We start from the raw sequence: 20,578 nt of genomic DNA, 5'->3' as shown, positions 1-20,578 counted from the left end.
AAAAGCAGAGCAGGTGTTACACCAGTGCCAAGAGACAGTAATGGGCTGGTCGAGTGTCAATAGTCAGAAATCCCTGACAATCTACTATGAACCACCCACTTAAAAATTCAGCTGCCCCAGATCTAAAAACATCCAGAATAGTCTGCTGGATCAGGCCAATGGTCCATCTAGTTCAGCATCCTGTTCTCCCAGTAGCCAACCAGATGCCCACAGGCACCAAGCAAAATCTGAGCACAATAAAACCTTTTCCTGGGATTTCCAGCACAGGAGCTACAGAAGCAGTGCATAGCCATCATGGCTAGTAGCTGTCAATAGCTTGCTCCTCTGTGAATTTCTCTCTCCACCCCCAAAGCTTTTAAAGAGGATTAGACAAATAATGGAGGCAAATCAGAGATCATGGCTGTCTGTGGTGAAAGGGAGTAGGCATCCACCTATTGGGGCTGTGCTGATCTCTTTCAAATGGCAGCAACCCCTGAGAGCAGGAAAATACCAGCAGTAGTAAGCAATACAGGCAAGGCTTATATAAAGTGCTTTGGGTGCAGGCCTGTGCTTGAAAAGGAGTGAGGAAAACACCAGCAGGCCATGCCTTGAAGCAGCTGCCTCCCATGCAGGCGTTAGGTGTGCTTCCACATGCATCAACTGCAATAACATTTCCACAGTTGTTGCTGGTTGCATGTGCATCACCGATATGACTGAAGAATTTTCCATAAAAGTGGGGGAAACTTATAATCATAGGGTGTAACTTGTTTTCTTAGGCACTAAGAATGCTAGCTTATTTTTAAAGCTTTTTTAGATGGCATGCATATGTATATTTAAAGAAATTAAATGACATGCCGTGTTACAATCATATTTATCCTCTTTATCTGGCTATGGTCAGCACTGCCTTGATTCAGTGCCATGCGCTACTCAGTGTGTATCGGTTTGCTTTACCACTTCCACCAAATAATCCCACCAGCTCAGTTCTTCCACCTGTCAGGTGGGAATCATTGCCATTCTAAGAGAATGAGGGCAGTGTCCGTGGTGAGTTCCGGCCCCTCTTTTTCTAGAAAAGTAGCACTGAGTACAAGCAATCTACCTTCAGCACAGAAGTGCTCATCAAAGCCAACTTTAATTCTCTCTTGACATGTACACTTCATCCAAAATCACCAGGGGGGGGGGGAAGGGAACCATGATCTTAGTTCATAAAAGCCTTTAAGCTTCACAGCTTATGTTTAGATAATATTAAATATTTCTTGTTGAGAGGGTGGGGGAAACTTTCAGAAGGATAATTTGACAAGGGAGGGGAACAACAACAAGAAAGCAAAATGTGTTTTTAAACTGTATAAATCAACCTGTGGTCCTCCACATGTTGTGGAACTACATATCCCATCATCCCTGACCATAGGCCATGTTGGGAGTTCGGGAGTCCAACAACATCTGGAGAGCTATACATTCCCTACCCCTGGTATAAACATTGGCCTGAAAATCTTCTCCCACTCCTCTCTACAAGTAAAACAACAACAACACAGCATTATTTGCCAGCAGGTCCCAGGGCAGGTTGAAACAATTTAAAATTAAAATTAAAAACAGTTATAACAGAATACAGTAACAGGAAATCAACATCAGGAAAAAAGGAATCCAGCATAAAAATCCCTGTCCTTAGAATCTGAAACTTGAATAAAGCATAAACAAAAGAAATTTTTTAAGATGTACCACAAATTAATTCATTATTATGTAAATAGATGCAGGGATCCATGTGAATCTCAGTGACTATCAGATGCACATTTCATCACAGTGGTATATATATCAGGAACGCAGTCTTCCAAAAAGCCAAAACAACCACCATGGCTGAGAAAATGTGCAGTGGGCTCCCATCTTCTCTCCTCCTCACACCCCCCACCCTGTTGCGTTTCATTTTCTCATTTTCTTAGTATGCTCTAACTATAGTTTGCTGCAACATCCAAATCTGTAACCACAATTAGTGCCACTTCCAAAGTATGGTTTGCAACCAACTTCAGTCCAAACCAGGCTTTCAAATCGCGATTTGGAGGGAAAGTACTGTCCATAATTTTCTGAGTCACGGCAAACCATGATTTGAAATACATCGGAAGCAGAGGAGGGAGAACATGTGGCCAATGGCACATTCCTAAACCTGTGCTTTGTAAGAACAGGTCCATATTATATCTGCTAAGAGGACAGAGAACATGACATTTCAAACTGAAGCATTTCCATTCTCCCCCCTTGCCACATCAGCAGAACATAATTCTCAGAAGATTCCACAAGCTCATTCATTTTATGGTGTTCTCAGTAACACTACCAAAGGCACTAGGTGGCTTCCAAATGCATCTTACATCCATCACCTCCTTTCTTATACCAAGTTTAAACAATGGAGCTAGAAAGGTGAGCTAAAAATATCACAGAGCAATTAAAAGATTTCTGCAGAACTTTTCCCTAGCTACACACGAACCAACATCCTTACAAAGATCAAGCAGCAACAAAATCGATGTAACCTCAATCCAATCTAAAATAAATGAATACCCATTTTTTAAAAAAAGGTTCTTACACAACTTCCCCAGCTTTTAAGCTCCTTACAGTGAAGCTTACATCCTTCCGACATTCATCAAGCAGCGCTCCTCAGGTCTCTCTACTCATATCCAACAACTAGGGCCAGTGCAGGAAACAATCTTTTTAAATGCTGACCAGACAGACAGCACCCAGCTTAATCAAAGAGGTCACCAAACGTGTTTTCCAACAAGCTGCAGGGCTTGGTATGTGGCAGACTCAACCTTCCCAGCAAGAGCATGTGACAAGCAAGCTTTATAATATTGACTGAAACCGGCAGTGCCTGACACACAGGCTGCCCCTCAAAAAAGGCAAAGGCTGTGTGTGCAGCTGCTGGAATGGCAAAGAGTTTGCTATAAAAAGAACACTGCTCCACAGCTCCAGCATTTTTGGCTTGAAAAGGCTTCTCCACAGCAAACTGCTGAGGCATAGCAGGGAAGGATATTACTGAGGCACCAGCAGGATTTAATGTCAGCAATGACTCAGCAGGGATTAGAACTTTGCAATACCAGAGCAAATAGAAGAGAGCACTTTTGAGCACATGCAAAATGCTTTCCTCCTCATCTACCTCCCCTTTTCTGACAACAAAATACTATATACTGTTGGACTCCAACTCCAGCCCCAGAAGGCATAGCCAATGGGCAGGAATGGGAGTTGTAGTTCAGCAACATCTCGAGTGTTACCTATTTCCCCATCCCATCCCAGCTAGACAAGTTTGTTCATAGCTATACAATCTGACTATTGCTACCACATACAGTCAAACCTTGGTTGTCGAACGTAATCCATTCCAGAAGCCCATTCAGCTTCCGAAATGTTCAACAACTGAGGCGTGGCTTCTGACTGGCTGCAGGAGCTTCCTGCAGACAAGCAGAAGCTGCATCGGATGTTTGGCTTCCAAAAAATGTTTGAAAACCGGAGCATTTAATTCCAGGTTTTTGGCATTCAGGAGCCGAAACGTTCCAAAACAAAGGCGTTCGGGGACCAAGGTTTGACTGTACTGTATGTTCCTTTGTACAGACATCTGGCTCACACCACTCACGTGATCTTCCTTTGCTCAGAATAGAATCCTATGCTTGAGCAAAGGCTTTCTGAGAAACATGCTGGATAATGGTAGATATTTTTAGGCTAAACTAAATAAAGTACATACCTAAGGGACAGCGTGGACGAGAAAAGAAAGTAAAACGAAGCCCGCACAACCCTCCTCAGGCCTTACCTTCAAGCCATTCTGGTGAGGCTCTGCTCTGTGCCCCCTTCTATATTATTATTATTATTATTATTATTATTATTATTATTATTAATTTTACCACACCCTTCATCCAAAGATCACAGAGCAGTTTACAATATAAAAACACAAAACTATATAGCATAATAACAAACAAAAACAATAGCCCTCCCACACACAGTTTAAAATGCCACGGTTTTAAAGGCCTGGGAGAAGAGGAATGTTTTTGCCCAGCGCCTACAGATACGTAACGAAGGCTCCAAGAAAGCCTCTCTGAGGCGAGGCGAGCATTCCACAAGCAGGGCGCCACCACAGAAAAGGCCTGTTCTTATGTTGCCACCTTCCAGACCTCATGTTGAGGAGGCATATGAAGAAGGGCCTCAGATGATGAACCAGGTCGGTTCATCAGATATGCAATGAAGGCTCCAAGAAAGCCTCTCTGAGGCAAGCATTCCACAAGCAGGGTGCCACCACAGAAAAGGCCTATTCTTATGTTGCCAGCTTCCAGACCTCATGTTGAGGAGGCATATGAAGAAAGGCCTCAGACGATGAACCAGGTCGGTTCATATGAGGAAAGACGGTTCTTGAGGTATTGTAGTCCTGAGCCTTTCAAGGCTTTAGAGATAAAAACCAGCACTTTTATTTGGACCCAGAAAATAACTGGCAGGCAGTGCAGTCAGGCCAGGATCTGTGTAAAATGCTCAAACCATCTTGCTCCAGTGAGCAACCTGGCTGCTGAATTCTGCACCAGCTGAAGTTTCTGGACAGTCTTCAGAGGCAGCCCTACATACAACACATTGCAGTAATCTGACGTAGAGGTTACAAGAACATAGACCACAGAAGTTAGGCTACCCCTGTCCAGATAGGGGTGCAGCTGAACCACCAGCCAAAGCTGATGGAAGGATGCAGAAGTACCCCAAGTTATGTACCAGCTCCTTCAGAGGTAGTGTAACCCCATGAAAAGCAGGCAACCTCCCATAATGTTACCAGAAGAACATAAGGCATGACAGTGATATAGATTAGAGAGCCCATAGTTGTTTAATCAAAACCCCTTCGTACAGATGCAGAACTATCACACAAGTTCGTAGTCTCCTGTCATCAACAAATGCAAAGTAAAACATGGGGTGGAATAGTGATCTTCAGCTAATGGAAGAAGTTAGCCATTGAAATGCTCAGCAATTTCCCCAGTATTACCCCACACCCTCCAAAAATCTACTCCAGTGGGTTGGGGGACCCTCTGGAGCAGACTTAGGGAGGAAATCACTGAACATAGCTCACCTCCTCACTATTCTGCTGACGGACTCTTCCCATTAACAAAGGAATGAGGAATCTGTGGCCCTCTGGAAGTTGCTGTACTACAGCACCCATCATCCCTGACCACTGGCCAAGATGGCTGGGGCTCATGGGTGTTGAAGTCCAACATCTGAAGGGCCACAGTTCTCCAACCCTGCATTAGAAGATGGCCACATCTGGGGAAAAAGAGTAAAGGTAAAGGACCCATGGACGGTTAAGTCCAGTCAAAGGCAACTATGGAGTTGCAGCGCTCATCTCACTTTCAGGCTGAGGGAGTCGGCGTTTGTCCACAGACAGCTTTCTGGGTCATGTGGCCAGCATGATTAAACCGCTTCGGGTGCAACGGAACACCGTGACGGAAGCCAGAGCGCACGGAAACACCGTTTACCTTCCCACACAGCGGTACCTATTTATCTACTTGCACTGGTGTGCTTTCGAACTGCTAGGTTGGCAGGAGCTGGGACAGAGCAATGGGAGCTCACCCTGTCGCGGGAATTCGAACCGCCAACCTTCTGATCAGCAAGCCCAAGAGACTCAGTGGTTTAGACCACAGCACCACCCGCGTCCCTCCACATCTGAATTTCCACTTGATTATGCAGCCAGTAAACACCTCTTATTACTGAAAACTGTCCGTAATGGCTTCCTCCTACCTGGCAAGCCCAGCAGGTTTGCCTGGCTGTGCTTTCTCCGCTTGCTTCCCTCTCTGCTTCATGTCTGCCAGGCGCTGCCGCATGTTGATGGTCATCTCCGAACTCAGACGCCAGATGAAAATACAGCTGTAAGCAGGAAACACAGAAACAAGTCTTGTCTTACTCAAGAACCCCAATTCTACCCAGATACACGTTCCTGTAGAAGATTAGTTCTCCTGCAAGTTTCTATATCCTCCTCAATACCTGTGGCTAGAAGCTCAGTGCCGTCTCCTCAGTGTACTTGCCTGGTGCCCACTGCTTCCCACCTTCATACTGACACTTCAGAAAGCCCAGGATGCACCTCTTTCCTCATAATTCTTCAAATATTATCACACCTCACAGTGGGAGGCCTATGTTAATACTCTTTCAATGCACAGAGTCAAGGCCATTTGCCCATCCACCCCATTTTTTTAAAAGTAACTTTTAAGCATCCATACCCACTGATGAAAGGAAGATCTAAGGCAGAAATATCCCTTTGCTTACCTGTCACCAGAGACCGAGATCAAGTGTTTGCAGTCATTGCTGAACATCATCCCAGTTACAATCTCTGTAAATGTCAGAAGGACAAGGAGAACAGATCTTGAAGCACTGTCATGTGCAATGACTTCAAATGAACAGCTTGGAGTTCTATGACCATAAGCCCTGCAGGATCCGTTGCCTAACCCTTACCGATTGCGTCAGGTTCACATGCAATACCAAAACAAGCCTGAAGGATTACAGAGGGCAGGAGGCAAAGACAAAGCAGCAGGTGGACTGATCCTTCCTTCACCAGAGGACCAACTACTACCAACTGTCCTGTGTGGAAGGGAAGAGGGCAGGTAGGCAAAGACAATGCCAGGTACCAACTCCTGATGAAGCCAGGCTAGTTCTTTTCTAAGTATGTGGTTTTTAATGTATCAATTGTGTTTTTAAAAAATTATGAGCCACTTCCGAGGCCACCAGTCAAAAATCATATGAAACCATTCAACAAACCCACTATATGGATTAATTAAAATAAACCATACCACTGCTGAAACACCTAAAGGGCACCTCATTTGCAATTGCACCAGCTCACCTAAGTACTCAACTTAGAGAAAAGTATTATTTCTATGAAAATATGTTTTATCAAATGTGGTACTACCAAATGTGGTACTATAACATGCTCCCTTCATTTAAAAAAAAACAACCATGGAATGTAAGTCACTAAGAGTTTTCAAGCAACATTCACCATCAACAAAGGCTCAGTGATTTACCTGAATGCCCATACATTGTGGCCACACACTCGCCTGAGTAGAAATCAAAGATAGAAAGGTTCTTGTCAGAGCAGCTTGTAGCAATATAGAGACCAGAGGGATCTGTTTGCACCTGAAACAAATGACACAGAAAAAAAGAATAACAATAAAATATATCTGTGCTATGGTCTCTTGGCTTTAGAAAGTCTAGTTTGCAGGATTTTGCTAAGTGCACACAACCAGGTGGGTATGTTTCTGGGTATGAGCATTATTCAGGCCAGAGGATAATAATGCATATTTTGTAATCACATGCTAACAAAGTTAACTAAAAAGCAGATGAGGCTTTGGATCCAAACTCTCCTATTCTCCCCCCAAAAAAACCTTGAAGGGGGGTAGAGTTCACCAGCCATGTAACTGGTATATACATATTAGACATTAGAGGTTAGGATCCCCTCAGAAGAATAGGATTTATCTAATGTTAGCATTGTTCTAGATTCTCAGATCTCTCCACCCTGGCAATATTGTCATCTTCTGTGTCACAGATTTCTAGCAATCTGCTTTGCTGAAAAAATCTGGAAAGCAAACAAACTGATCTGGCTAGGAGAGGCTCTTCCTGAATCAAGGCTAAGAGAGCTGAGAAACAATAAACAAAACTGTTTTGGAGACTGAATGCAAAGTTATTGTATATGTTTCCACAACACAGCATGCAAAAATCATCAAAAGGGAATAGAGGAAGTGCCCCAGGATAATGCATGACGTGCACAATGGGGAGAATGTACCATATTCAAATATGCTTATTCAGCACCACCGGATTTCTTGCCCATATGGATCAGTTTAGAGTAGCAGCAGATAAATTATCCACAGATGCCACTTTAGAACACAGCACTTTTATTGAGAAACCCGAAGCCAATACTTATTTATTCATCCCCATTTTTAGCGCAGAGTGATTCTTATGGATTTTAACTACTTACTTTCTGGAGTAATGGTAGTAATTTTATCCACATCTTTATAATGTTATCTTTCATTTATACCCATAATGTATTGAGAATAGATCATCCATTCTGCAATTTGCACAAACATACACCAGCAACAAATGACATATTCCCAAACGTAAGGTCTTCACATTACATGGAATTAAGTTGAAATCTAGCCCCTCAATAAGAGCACCAAATCAAGCTGCACATAATAAAAAGCACACACAAGGAAAAATGGAGCCGTGGGAGGCAAAACCAATAAAGGCCTTACTTTAATGAGGGTGCCATCTTCACTTTGGGATCCCTTGTACAGCTTTTTTTGCTTCCCACTGCTAATGTTGAAAATCCTGAGAGGTAAACAAGACATTATCATTAATAAGGCCCTGCTATAGCAGAACAAGAATTGCATCTCAGGACTGTAATACCTCAAAGCACTGCCTCTCATATAAACCGACCCAGACTCTGCATTCATCCTCTGAGGCCCTTCTTCATGTGCCTCCTCCACGTGTGGTCCAAAAGGTGTCAACATGAGAACAGGCCTTTTCTGCAATGGCTCCCCATCTGCCGAATGCTCTCCCAAGGGAGGTTCAGCTGGTACCTTCATTACATATTTTTAGGAGCCAGGCAAAAATGTTCCTCTTCAACCATTTGGCTGATTAATATCCTACGACCTTTTAAATGTGTTTGTGGGAGGGGCATTATTGCTTTGTTGCTTCATCTTGTATTTTTATCTTTTGAACCGTCCTGAGAAAGCTAATAAAATATAAAATAAATAAAATCTAGTTCAAACAGTGAGTGGCCAGCCAAATATCTCTGGGAAGCTCACCAGACAGAATTCTAGCATTCGGGGCCTCTTGTCTGGTGGGTCTTGAACATGTGACAGTTTCATTTAGCCCTGCATAGTTATTAGCTGTAAAGATCCACCTCCCTTTCAAAAGAGATATCTAACCTAGTGGCCACTCCACCTACCCATCCGACACATGAGTGCTCCTGCCACTCTTCTCTTGGGATCATAGCATCAGAAGGGGCCTCCAAATGACACCTACCCTAACCCCTGGCCAGTGCAAGAAATCCTCTGTCAATAGATTTCTGCATACTGTCTTTGCATTAGGTGTGACTGAATAGTGAGAAGAAGCTAGTCCGAGGCATTGGTTCTTTGAATAGTGAAGTTGGAACAAGTCAGGCACTCAAAGGATGGTTTTCTGATTAGTAGTGCCTTCACCCACCTCCCCCAACCTGGTGCTCTCCATATGCTGTTGGACTACAACTCTATGTAACCAACCCTAGGATCCTATAGTACAAGGCAAGGGAGGAAATCTAATTGATTGATTGATAATAATTAGAAAAACCTCCCACCATCCCTGATCATTGACCTTGATGGCTGGGGCTGCTGCAAGCTGCAGCCCAAAAATCTAGAGTGCACCAGGGTGGGGAAGGTTGGGAAGGAAATTTTAAACCTTGATTTGACTCCATTGGTCATGTTTATTAAGAAATGACACACTGAGTTCAATGGAACTTGTTCTCAAGTCTAAGCTAAGGAATAAAATGTTTAGATCCCAACTAGTGAACCAACCTGATATTACGGTCCTGGCATCCAATAGCAGCATACTTCCAGTTAGGGTCCACATCCATGTCGTACAGAGTGGTCTTCCTAACAACATGGTGCGTACGAGTAAAGAGAACCCCATCAGCTGTCTAAGTACAAGAAAAAAAACAGCAGCAATGAAGAACCGGGGCGCTTCAATGAAGACCAGGGTATTCTTTCCAAGCAAGAGATAAAAGCGCCCTCCTTCGAAACAGTTACACAAAGAGGCTGAAATTATACAGTGGCTGGATGGCTCCATTACTAGCAGGCCTCCTGCAACATAGTTTCTTACATTTTTTTTTTAAAAAAAATTAAGATGGGAAAGAAACAAGGCCTTGACCACCATCCAAAACCTTTCCTCTCATCTTCGCTCTTAAAATAGCTCTACTCCAGAAGTTACACAAAGATAGAATACTCTAATGGAATTACCTTCTGTGCAGTGCGGAAATAGATACTCTTATCTGCTCCACAGCTGATCATTTTCACCTTTCCATCATTGGCTAGAGAAGGAGAGAAACAGGTAGGCCCATGAGCAAGCGGACATGCAATACAAAACTTAAATTTCTTCAGTTTATTTGTGCCTTGCAGTCCTTCCTGTATATGGCATATTACTATTCCTGCCAGTCTGTGTTTTAAAGCAGCCTTCTCAAACATGGTGTTTTAGAGTACAGGCTCCATCATCATGGCTGGGGTTGATTGGACTTGCAGGCCAGAACATCTGGAGAGCACCAGGGTTTGGAGATGATATTTTAAGGTTTGTTTTTTTTAAAAAAAGCAATGCACTTTTCCACCCTAGCAAACCAGGCTCTGTTCCCTTTGAAGGAGCACAAGGGTGAAAAATAGCAAACAGGCCCATTTCTGTTTGATTCTCACAACCATCCTGTGAGGTAGGCCAGGCTGAGAAAGCATGGCTGGCCACAGTTTACCCAGTGAGCTTCTTGGCTCAGTAAGCATCTGCACAGAGGTTTCAAATCCAAGTTACGTATTGCTACGCCACACTTAATTAACCCATACAATCTCCGCCCCCCCCAACAAACCACTTTAGAGGTTTTACAGTATTTACAATTAGGCGATATACAAATTTTGCTAACGAAAAGTCTGAACCTTGAATAGAGATTAAGTGTACCACATCTGCAAATAGCTCCACATCACCCGTGCAAAAAAGTCAAACCACATGTGATAGGATAACACAAACCAAGGTCAATTTGGCAGGGGAAAGGGGTGAAGATAACTTTCTGATAATGTGTGAACACAGCAGCCTTATACCAATTCAGACCATTGGCGCATCTAGCCTAGCACTGTGTACGATGACTGGTATGGTCTCCCCAGAGTTTCAGACAAGGGTCTCCCCACTCCTACCTGGAGATGCCAGTGATGAAATCTGGGACTTTTGGATGCAAAGCAGATGCTCTCCCACTGAGCAGTGGCCCTTCCCCAACTGAACACTGAATATGAGCAAATGAATGTTTTGTTGCATGATGTCTGCTGCACTAACCAGTTGTCTTTCCTCTACTTGGAAAGTTTGCAGTATTCCAGAGGCAGAAAGGAAAGGAACCAGGACGTTATGGGAAGTGGGTACCCAAATGCAGCAATCAGCTAGGGAAACTGTCAAATGTCTATCAGCTACTTGTAACTGCAATGAGGAACATTTGTCGAGTTAACAAAGGCAGTTGCACTTGACCCCGTTACCTGCAAACTTCACGGCTGTGATAGAGGACGAATGCTCATCCAGTGTCTGTTGTAGGCTATAATCCTTCCCTGCATCCAAAACATGAATCAGTCTGTCTCGACTGGCTGATGCTAGAAGCTTCAACCCTGTCATAAAGATATGAAATGAGAAAATCCTTTAGTTGCTAATGCATTTTCTCAAGCTGGACTTCAAAAGGACTGCAGTATGTTGTGATACAATGGTGCTTTCCTCATGTTGGAGGATGGTTGGTGGTTAATGGACTGAGGTTGAATCCCAACAAGACGGAAGTACTGCTTCTGGGGGACAGGGGGGTGGACATATGTGGGGGACTCCATGCTCCTGAATGGGGTAACTGTGTCCCTGAAGGACCAGGTGCACAGACTGGGAGTCATTTTGGACTCACAGCTGTCCATGGAGACACAGGTTAATTCTGTGTCCAGGGCAACTCTCTACCAGCTCCATCTGGCATGCTGGCTGAGACCCTACCTGCCTTCAGACTGTCTAGTTATCTCCCACTTGGACTACTGCAATGCGCTCTACGTGGGACTACCTTTGAAGGTGACTCGGAAACTACAACTAATCCAGAATGCGGCAGCTAGACTGGTGACTGGGAGTGGCAGCCGGGACCATATAACACCAGTCCTAAAAGATCTGCATTGGCTCCTGGTACATTTCCCAGCCCAATTCAAAGTTTTGGTGCTGACTTTTAAAGTCCTAAATGGCCTTGACCCCGTATACCAGAAGTACTGTCTCCATCCCTGACTGAGGTCCAGGGGCCTTTTGGAGGTTCCCTCAATGTGAGAAGTGAAGTTACAGGGAACCAAGCAGAGGGCCTTCTGTTAGTGGCATCCACCCTGTGGAATGTCCTCCCATCAGATGTCAAGGAAATAAACAACAATGAGACTTTTAGAAGACATCTGAAGGCAACCCTGTATAGGGAAAATTTTAATGTGTTTTGTTTGGAGCCATACAGAGTGGCTGGGGCAATCCAGTCAGAAGGGCAACATACAACAACAACAACAGTAACAGCAACAACAGCAGCAGCAGCAACAACAACAACATTTCATTCTGTGATTAATTTTTAAAAGAAGCAATGGCCTATATGTGCCTGTGGCTTTAGTAATAGAATATTTCACCTCCTTCAAATTTTGTATCTGGAATTGCATGATCTCTGCTAACAGAGCTAAAGAGCCTAATTTTGATAAAATAGAGTATAATCAGTTAAACTCAGAATGCCAACAAATAAGCCAGAGTTGGGGTTGAGCTAATCTTACCTGTCTCAGGCCTGGAGTACTCAAGGCAGAGGATTTCAGAATCATGAGCTTCCACCTTCAGCATTTCTCTCAGGGATTTCAGCTCATAGATCCTGAGAAGAGCACAGTCAGAGGGTCAGAAAGGACCTTTCAGTATCGTTACAGAAGTTTAGCCTTCTTTAATAAAAAAAAAAACCTTACCTGAGAGTACCTATCCTGTCACCTGATGCCAGGTGCTCCCCAGTAGGGCTCACACACACTGTACGAATCCCCACTTTTGCATCTAGGGCCTGCGTGTCAGCCTTGTCGGCACCCCCACCAGTGTTATATTCTGTGTCCAGGAGGGTCTGAGTGTTTTCATCTACATATATAATTTTCATCAAGTCCTGATGAGAAAAAGAACAAGACGTTCCTTATGTTATGGCTTTATCTATAACCTGCTACACAGCCCAAAAGCTACCCCAAAGTGGTGAACAGCAGGAGTGTTTGATTATACTGGTTAAGGCACTTTGGGCGCTGGTTCTTACATAACACAGTAAAAACGTGGAACAGAAAAAGGATCCATACAGGCTACAACTTGCAAACAAACTCCAAGGCTGCTCTCAGAAGCAAAACATAACTTGGTTGCTGCATTTCAGAGCAACATTGCCTAGATTGCACATTTGGTATAAAGCTGGCTGCTCAGCTCCTTTTGTCCTGCATTAAGAACAATCCCATGTGATGAGTTCCAGACCAAAATATGTTCTTACATTGCTCAGAATGTTCCGATGCAGAGCCGCCCCATGGATGTTTGAGCTCTCTGTGTTCCAGAGGCGGATGGTGTTATCAGAAGAGCAGGTGATGAAAGAGTTGGGGGGCAAGCAAGACTGGTTGCTCTCCTTCACCTCAGGGTACACCTGAAGACAGGCAAACAAAGCAAAGTAAGAAAGTATCACCTGTATTTGACAATAAAAACGGAAAAAGAGGAAATGCATTTGCACCAAACTGAGGATGGCGAAATTCAGGAGAGAACAGGGCTCCTTGCTGCTAAGCAGATGTGTTGGAGAGGTGATTTTGATAGGTACAGCCTTTTTACACCCTGCAAACCAAGCCACTTCTGCCAAAAAATTTTGTTCTACATAATTATTAAAGAGCATGAGGCCTGCCCTGTCCACATTTGAAAGTGGTCTTCCTAGGCAAATTAAACCTTCATTTCCATTTATATAAAATAACCTGGCCAGAACATGATGGCAATTTGTCCTTTAAATAGGAGCCCTGCTGTTACATGATAACACTCCAAATGCTCATTACCAATGCAAGTAGAAAGGAGCAAATATCTTTAAACACTCTTGCGCACACCACCAGGGAGCAGCACTCTGCTATTGCTATGATCCTTGACACTCTGGCATAACTGAAACCAGTACTGTACTGAGAAAAGGAGGTGATCAGAAATGCCTACTTAGTTCCCTTTGTTCCTTTTCCGACTAACCCCCTAAGAGAAAGTTTCTGGACACACAAAGCAGCAGCCCTGTTGGGATAGGTGCTCAGTACACATCTACACAATGGAGTTTTTGAGTTAAAGGCTGATTTTAGAAGATGGTGACAGAAAAAGAAAGCACTGATTGGAGAGATCTGCAACATATCCTTTCCCAAAGTTAGAAGCAAGGAAGCTCTCGAGTTGCAGGCTGTGGTCATAGCACATTTTCTTCCTGCACCCTTTATGTATAGAGAATGGAAGAGCAAAAGAAACCACAAAGTCTTTGTAACTACATGGGCTGTTCTTGAAGGCCAAAGACCAGGGCAGGGGTAGCCAACGGTGCTGGATGAGACCACTGGCCATGCTGGCTGGAGCTTGATGCAAGCCTTATTTTATCTACAGCTGGAGGGCACCATGCTGGCCATCCCTGCATCAGGGAAACATCAGGTTCATATCTTTCCAAGGACACCTTCACTTTAAGGTGGAATATTTTAAATCAATAGAAAATGCCTCAGCTTGGGCCCTGTCCTCAATATGTGCATTAAATTTTTAGCTGCATGACTAGGAAGGGTAAATCTCCTCCTCCTCCTCCTCCTCCTCCTCCTCCTCCTCCTCCTCCTCCTCTTCTTCTTCTTCTTCTTCAATCCGTTCTGAAAGTCTGTTCAACTTCCAAAATGTTTGGAAACCAAAGCACAGATTCTGATTGGATGCAGGAAGTTCCTGCAGCCAATCAGAAGCTGCAGAAGCCGCATCAGACATGCGGCTTCCAAAAACAGTTCGCAAACCAGAACACTCACTTCTGGGTTTGCTGCATTCGGGAACCAAAATGTTCGAGAACTAAGCTGTTCAAAAACCAAGGTACGACTGTATTGCTTCTTCCTACAGCCTGAACCCAAGCAAGCAGGGAAAACGCATTAACAAAAGCGGAGGGAAGATTGTTTGGGGGTTCTTGCCACAATGAGAAAGACCATCTTAATTTTAAACTCACTTCAGTTTTGCAACCAGCCAACAAGGAGAGAGAGAAACCCTCTTATTGCCACTGCACAAACAACTGCTCCCCTCAACTCCCCCCACCGCATGGCAACCTTCTTAATCCTTGCTTACCTCAACGTTCCAAACACAAGAGGAGTGATACAATGCCGAATAAACCTTGCCCACTTTCTTGGGATCCTTGACATCCCACACATACAGGCTGTGATCATTGTAAACGCAGGAGAGCCACTGGTTATTGGGGTCAAAGGTCAAGGCAATGGTGTCTGGATACTTGGCATCGGTCACGTTAGAGAAGAGCCGGCTGTGAACACAGAGAGGACAATGGTGAATTGTTGGAAGAACAGGGAGGGTGGAAAGAGAAGTGACAAAGTATAATGAAGCTTGGGCAAGGTGGTTGCTTGTTTTGCTGGCCACCACACCCTATTTCGGCCTTTCCCAACCTGGTGTGCTCCATGGGTTTTGGGATTACGAGTCCCATCAGCCCCAGCCAGCATAGCCAGGACGGATCCAGGTTGGGAAAGGCTGACCCAGTTAATTCTACATTCATATAGTTACACTTTATGATATAATTATGCTTGTCCATTTATAGAATTCTTTCCAGTGTTCAGAAATGCTTCATGCACAATTACCGTATTTTTCGCTCTATAAGACGCACCAGACCACAAGACACACCTAGTTTTTGGAGGAGGAAAACAAGAAAAAAATATTCTGAATCCCAGAAGCCAGAACAGCAAGAGGGATCTTTTGCTGCACAGTGAAAGCAGCAATCCCTCTCGCTGTTCTGGCTTCTGGGATAGCTGCGCAGCCTGCATTCATTCCTTAAGATGGACACACATTTCCCCTTACTTTTTAGGAGGGAAAAAGTGAGTCTTATAGAGCAAAAAAATATGGTATCTTGTTTTAAATGTTATTAAGACCCCTGTAACCCAGGTCAGGATTGTAATCATATTTCAAATGGAGTGGGCAACTGAGAGAGATTGTCTGGTCTAAGGGTAAATATTGCACTTGTGGCAGAGCGGATTCAGTAAGCCCGCAACGTACATGGGGGTTATGTACCAGGGACTGCGCCTAAAGCCAAAATCACACATTGTCAAAACCCATTAGGGGAGACAAAAAAACATGAGCCACAAGGAAGGAACCCAGTCAAAGGAAAAGTTGATGCACAGTGCCTGCTTCTTGTGCCTCCAAACCAGAAGAAGGCAAGCAGTAATTCACAAGCAAAAAAACCCGGTTCTGTGAGGCCCTCTCATGAAAACAGCTCTACCCCTCAAGGTGCAGAAATGCATCTTGGATTTGAGTGTTTCATATGCTTACAGTATACATAGGCATTCTCACTCTCCTAATGCTATGGATTGTCTTCCATCGAAATCTCAAACTGCACAGGCTGATGGGAAAACTTTAGCTTAAAAATATTCCTTTAACTGGAAAAAAGAAAAGAACTTTTCAGAGTTTTTCCATTGTAGGAAATGAAGCAGTCTGAAGGGGGCGCGCGCGCACACACACACACCGTTTTTGTTTGCTTGCTTGTATATGTGTGTGTGTACGTACACATGTACATGTGCACACAAGTGAGCAAGAAACAGAGTGCTTACAAATAAATCTAGGAGGAAGAAGAAGAAGAGTTTGGATTTGATAATCCTGCCTTTCACTCCCCTTCGGGAGTCTCAAAGCGGCTAACAATCTCCTTTCCCTTCCTCCCCCACAACAAACACTCTGTGAGGTGAATGGGGCTGAGAGACTTCAAAGAAGTGTGACTAGCCCAAGGTCACCCAGCAGCTGCATGTGGAGGAGCGGAGACGCGAACCCGGTTCCCCAGATTACATGACTACCGCTCTTAACCACTACACCACACTGGCTCTCGAAAGGTATTAGGGTACAAAAATGTTTACTAGCCCACACATACCTACATCAGTCCTTGTTTCTAGTCCATCAGGCACCTCTTGTTCAATTTCGGCATTTGCCCAGCCCGAAATGTCGCCTACATCAGTCATTTGTGACACATCAAACACCCTTTAAAAAACCCCAGAACCATCTCTTTCTAGGTTCCAGAAATCTCTCCAGCTAATCATCTAGAATCTGCCACCACCATTCTTACTCCATGGACATGGCTACTTACAAGGTGTCCTTATTTGAATATATTCTCCTATGACTCTTGCCTCTTCGCTTTACTCTCCTCCTTCTACCAACAATCCATTAGCAACATTTAGTTTGTAAATTCCTCAGGGTAGGGACTTGGCTTAAGTTACCCTGTAAAAAGTGTCACCTTCTGGTGATGCCGCTATATTCACACATGCAAACAGGTTGAGTGGGAAAACAGGAAAAATAGCAGACCAGGAAAACTGAGGGGTAGAAACCTTCAAGCTCTAAATAAGTTACCAATCTACACTGATTGCTTAGTCCTATTATTCATTGTATGGTCCCTATCTCAGAATTTTATCAGATTTTGAAGAAACTGCTGCATGTACATTTTCCTAGGGTGTGGGGATAGAGCAGCAACAGACCCGTATAGTAGCATTCACACATCTAGAACAGCAACTGAAATGCAGAGAATATCAAATAAATAATATGATGTTGGTTTTTTAAAAAAAGATAAACGGCGCTAGGGCAACTGAAAGGGTCAGATTTTGAGAACTAGCAGACCAAAGAATGTAACAGAGATTGTACTGAAAGCCAAGTAATTAATGAAGCGTGGGCTGTCAGAAGGGCTCAAGACCAGCATCCCACAAAGAACCTATTGCATAAAATGCTTTTAATGATGTCTGTGGCTTTCAGCTTCCTTTCAAATGAAAAAAAAAATGCATGCAGCTATGTTGGTGATCAGCTCCCAAGCTCCATACTTTTAGGAGCCACGCAATTTTGGCTGCTCAGAGAAATTATAGGCATGGGACTGGCAGAAATTGCTTCTGGAGGAAAAAAGAGCCAGCACAGTGTATCGCTGGCCGAGTGCTCCAACAACACGAGGCTTTCAGAAACAGAAAAAACAGACTCCGTGTCTGATGCCCAGCTTCCCATTTCAAATCATTGCAGTTTTAGGATGCAGCTCTCATTAGCTGCTCAAGGCTGCATTCTGAGCAGAAGTTTGGCTCAGCAAGGCAAAACTGTAATCCAAACACGTGAACTATTATTGTGGCCAAGGGATGGGAGTGTGCACAGTCATGGCTTTCTCGGCTACAGCTGGACAGGGCGTATCACTTTTTAATCTGCAGAGTAGTTGGTCTTTTCAGACCCAAGAGCCAGTGCATTGAAAAGGCACTTGCCTTGTGCATTTGTATTTTTTTTCTGTCTTTCTGGGCTATTCTAGAGAACCAGTTTATTGAGCACTCAACCTGATTTGCTTGCCCAGAGCTTACACAGATGTTAGATCGTATCTGGTCTTCATTGAGAATTTGTTCTCATTCATTTTACTACAAATCAACAGTCTTCCTGCATTCATCCCAATTTCCTTGTGGGATGTGTACACATTTCCCTGTTAATAATTCATTCATCCTACACTTTTCAATGCATTTCACTATTAGTCTCCTAACTGCAAAAAGTCAGGGTTTTTTTAGTTTGGATTTGTTGTGCTAGGGCGACAGAACACTTTAATTCACTTGAATTGTGCAAACCCAGATTTCCTGGTATGTGCTTGAATCTCTCCTGCAAAATGCAGACAATCAAGGGGCCCTCTGGCTAACAGGGCAGCAACATGCTAATGGTCTAGCAATTCCAGCTAGCAAGATATTAAAAGATGCTGCACACAGGCATGGAGAGGCTGAACAAGGAATGCTTCTTTGCATCAAGTTTGTTTTCTAGAGAAATGCATATTTAATTAAAATACTTGGAAGGGCAACAAAGAATGCTTTGTTGTGTGTGCATACCAATGCATAGCTCCAAATATCCAATGATAAAGAGTCCAAGGCAAGCACATTCTGCCTACTTAAACTCCCCAAAGCCTACTAGGACAGTGGCAGATTGAGATTGGGGAGCAGGAAGGGAGAGAATACTACAAGACAAGATTTGGGTGTAAAGGCACAGAAGGAACTGCTTTAGAAAGAAGATGGGAGAAGTCAAATTTGTAGGTCACAGGAAACATGTACAGCTTCTTAGTCATATTAATGCACAAAACTACCTTGTACCTAGTCAGACTCTTTGCCTGCCTATCCCAGGACTATGAATGCACTGGACCAGCACCTTTCTAAAGCAGGGAACTCTGCAGATGCCACATATCAAACCTGGATCCTTCTACAAACAAGATGAATTTTAACAGGGAGAAATGTAAAGTATTGCACTTGGGCAAAAAAAATGAGAGGCACAAATACAAGATGGGTGACACCTGGCTTGAGAGCACTACATGTGAAAAGGATCTAGGAGTCTTGGTTGACCACAAACTTGACATGAGCCAACAGTGTGACGCGGCAGCTAAAAAAGCCAATGCAATTCTGGGCTGCATCAATAGGAGTATAGCATCTAGATCAAGGGAAGTAATAGTGCCACTGTATTCTGCTCTGGTCAGACCTCACCTGGAGTACTGTGTCCAGTTCTGGGCACCACAGTTCAAGAAGGACATTGACAAACTGGAACGTGTCCAGAGGAGGGCAACCAAAATGGTCAAAGGCCTGGAAACGATGCCTTATGAGGAACGGCTAAGGGAGCTGGGCATGTTTAGCCTGGAGAAGAGGAGGTTAAGGGGTGATATGATAGCCATGTTCAAATATATAAAAGGATGTCACATAGAGGAGGGAGAAAGGTTGTTTTCTGCTGCTCCAGAGAAGCGGACACGGAGCAATGGATCCAAACTACAAGAAAGAAGATTCCACCTAAACATTAGGAAGAACTTCCTGACAGTAAGAGCTGTTCGACAGTGGAATTTGCTGCCAAGGAGTGTGGTGGAGTCTCCTTCTTTGGAGGTCTTTAAGCAGAGGCTTGACAACCATATGTCAGGAGTGCTCTGATGGTGTTTCCTGCTTGGCAGGGGGTTGGACTCGATGGCCCTTGTGGTCTCTTCCAACTCTATGATTCTATGATTCTATGATTCTATGATTCTACATGCAATGCATGTGTCCTACTGCTGAGCTATGGGCCCACCTTCACTTTCAATACAGACTGAAAAGCTGAAACACCAAGCAGGCGCTCTTGCCATGACTTTGAGACATCGTACAAGATCACAGATTTTGTTATGTCAAAAGAGGCTCATGGTCCTCTCCCTTTTCCTACCTGGCTTCCGTGACGCTGGCAATATCCGTCCCCAGGAAGTGCGGCTTGGGGAGCGTAGTCACAAAGTGAAGGTTCAAAGGGTTAAAAATCCGCACCGTGCCATCCGCACAGCCACAGAAGATGTAATCGTGGTTCACAGAGATGCAGTTTGCCACAGTGGTCTGAGGACACAAGACACCCACATGAGCAGCACATTCCTTAAAAAAGCACCACATTAAAAGCATGACAAGGTAGAAGGAAATCAGGGTGGTGGGGACAAAGAGGGAAGAAAGTGAAGAAAGTGAGTAATATGAGATGAAGCCACCAAATGAAAAGAAAGGTTCTTGAAAGCGAATGTCCTTTCCTAGCAGTTCCTTTCCCTCCTGCAAGTCACACAACAATTATTTACGCACCATACTGGGGCAATATTCCCCTGCATCAGGAGAGGAAACGAACCCTGCCAAAACACACTTTCTGTCTTAGACTTTGTCCTATCCCA

General features: G+C 44.0%; 1 protein-coding gene across 6 annotated transcripts in view; it reads right to left on the bottom strand.

The window, feature by feature from the left end:
* Window positions 1-20,578, bottom strand: part of MAPKBP1 (mitogen-activated protein kinase binding protein 1) — a 117,217-nt gene that overhangs the window by 20,331 nt on the left and 76,308 nt on the right. For all 6 annotated transcript variants that reach the window (XM_053383365.1, XM_053383380.1, XM_053383373.1 and 3 more), the window contains 12 exons: window positions 20,101-20,261; window positions 15,019-15,208; window positions 13,208-13,354; window positions 12,660-12,844; window positions 12,480-12,571; window positions 11,205-11,330; window positions 9,945-10,015; window positions 9,504-9,625; window positions 8,202-8,277; window positions 6,978-7,089; window positions 6,229-6,292; window positions 5,707-5,832 (listed from right to left, as the gene is read on the bottom strand). In XM_053383365.1, coding sequence (XP_053239340.1) covers window positions 5,707-5,832; window positions 6,229-6,292; window positions 6,978-7,089; window positions 8,202-8,277; window positions 9,504-9,625; window positions 9,945-10,015; window positions 11,205-11,330; window positions 12,480-12,571; window positions 12,660-12,844; window positions 13,208-13,354; window positions 15,019-15,208; window positions 20,101-20,261 — 1,472 coding nt within the window. The remainder of the gene's footprint in view (window positions 1-5,706; window positions 5,833-6,228; window positions 6,293-6,977; window positions 7,090-8,201; window positions 8,278-9,503; window positions 9,626-9,944; window positions 10,016-11,204; window positions 11,331-12,479; window positions 12,572-12,659; window positions 12,845-13,207; window positions 13,355-15,018; window positions 15,209-20,100; window positions 20,262-20,578) is intronic.

The sequence above is a fragment of the Podarcis raffonei genome, chromosome 1 (genome assembly GCF_027172205.1).
Source record: "Podarcis raffonei isolate rPodRaf1 chromosome 1, rPodRaf1.pri, whole genome shotgun sequence".
Classification (NCBI taxonomy): Eukaryota; Metazoa; Chordata; class Lepidosauria; order Squamata; family Lacertidae; genus Podarcis; species Podarcis raffonei.
This window is presented reverse-complemented; position numbering and strand designations above follow the sequence as displayed.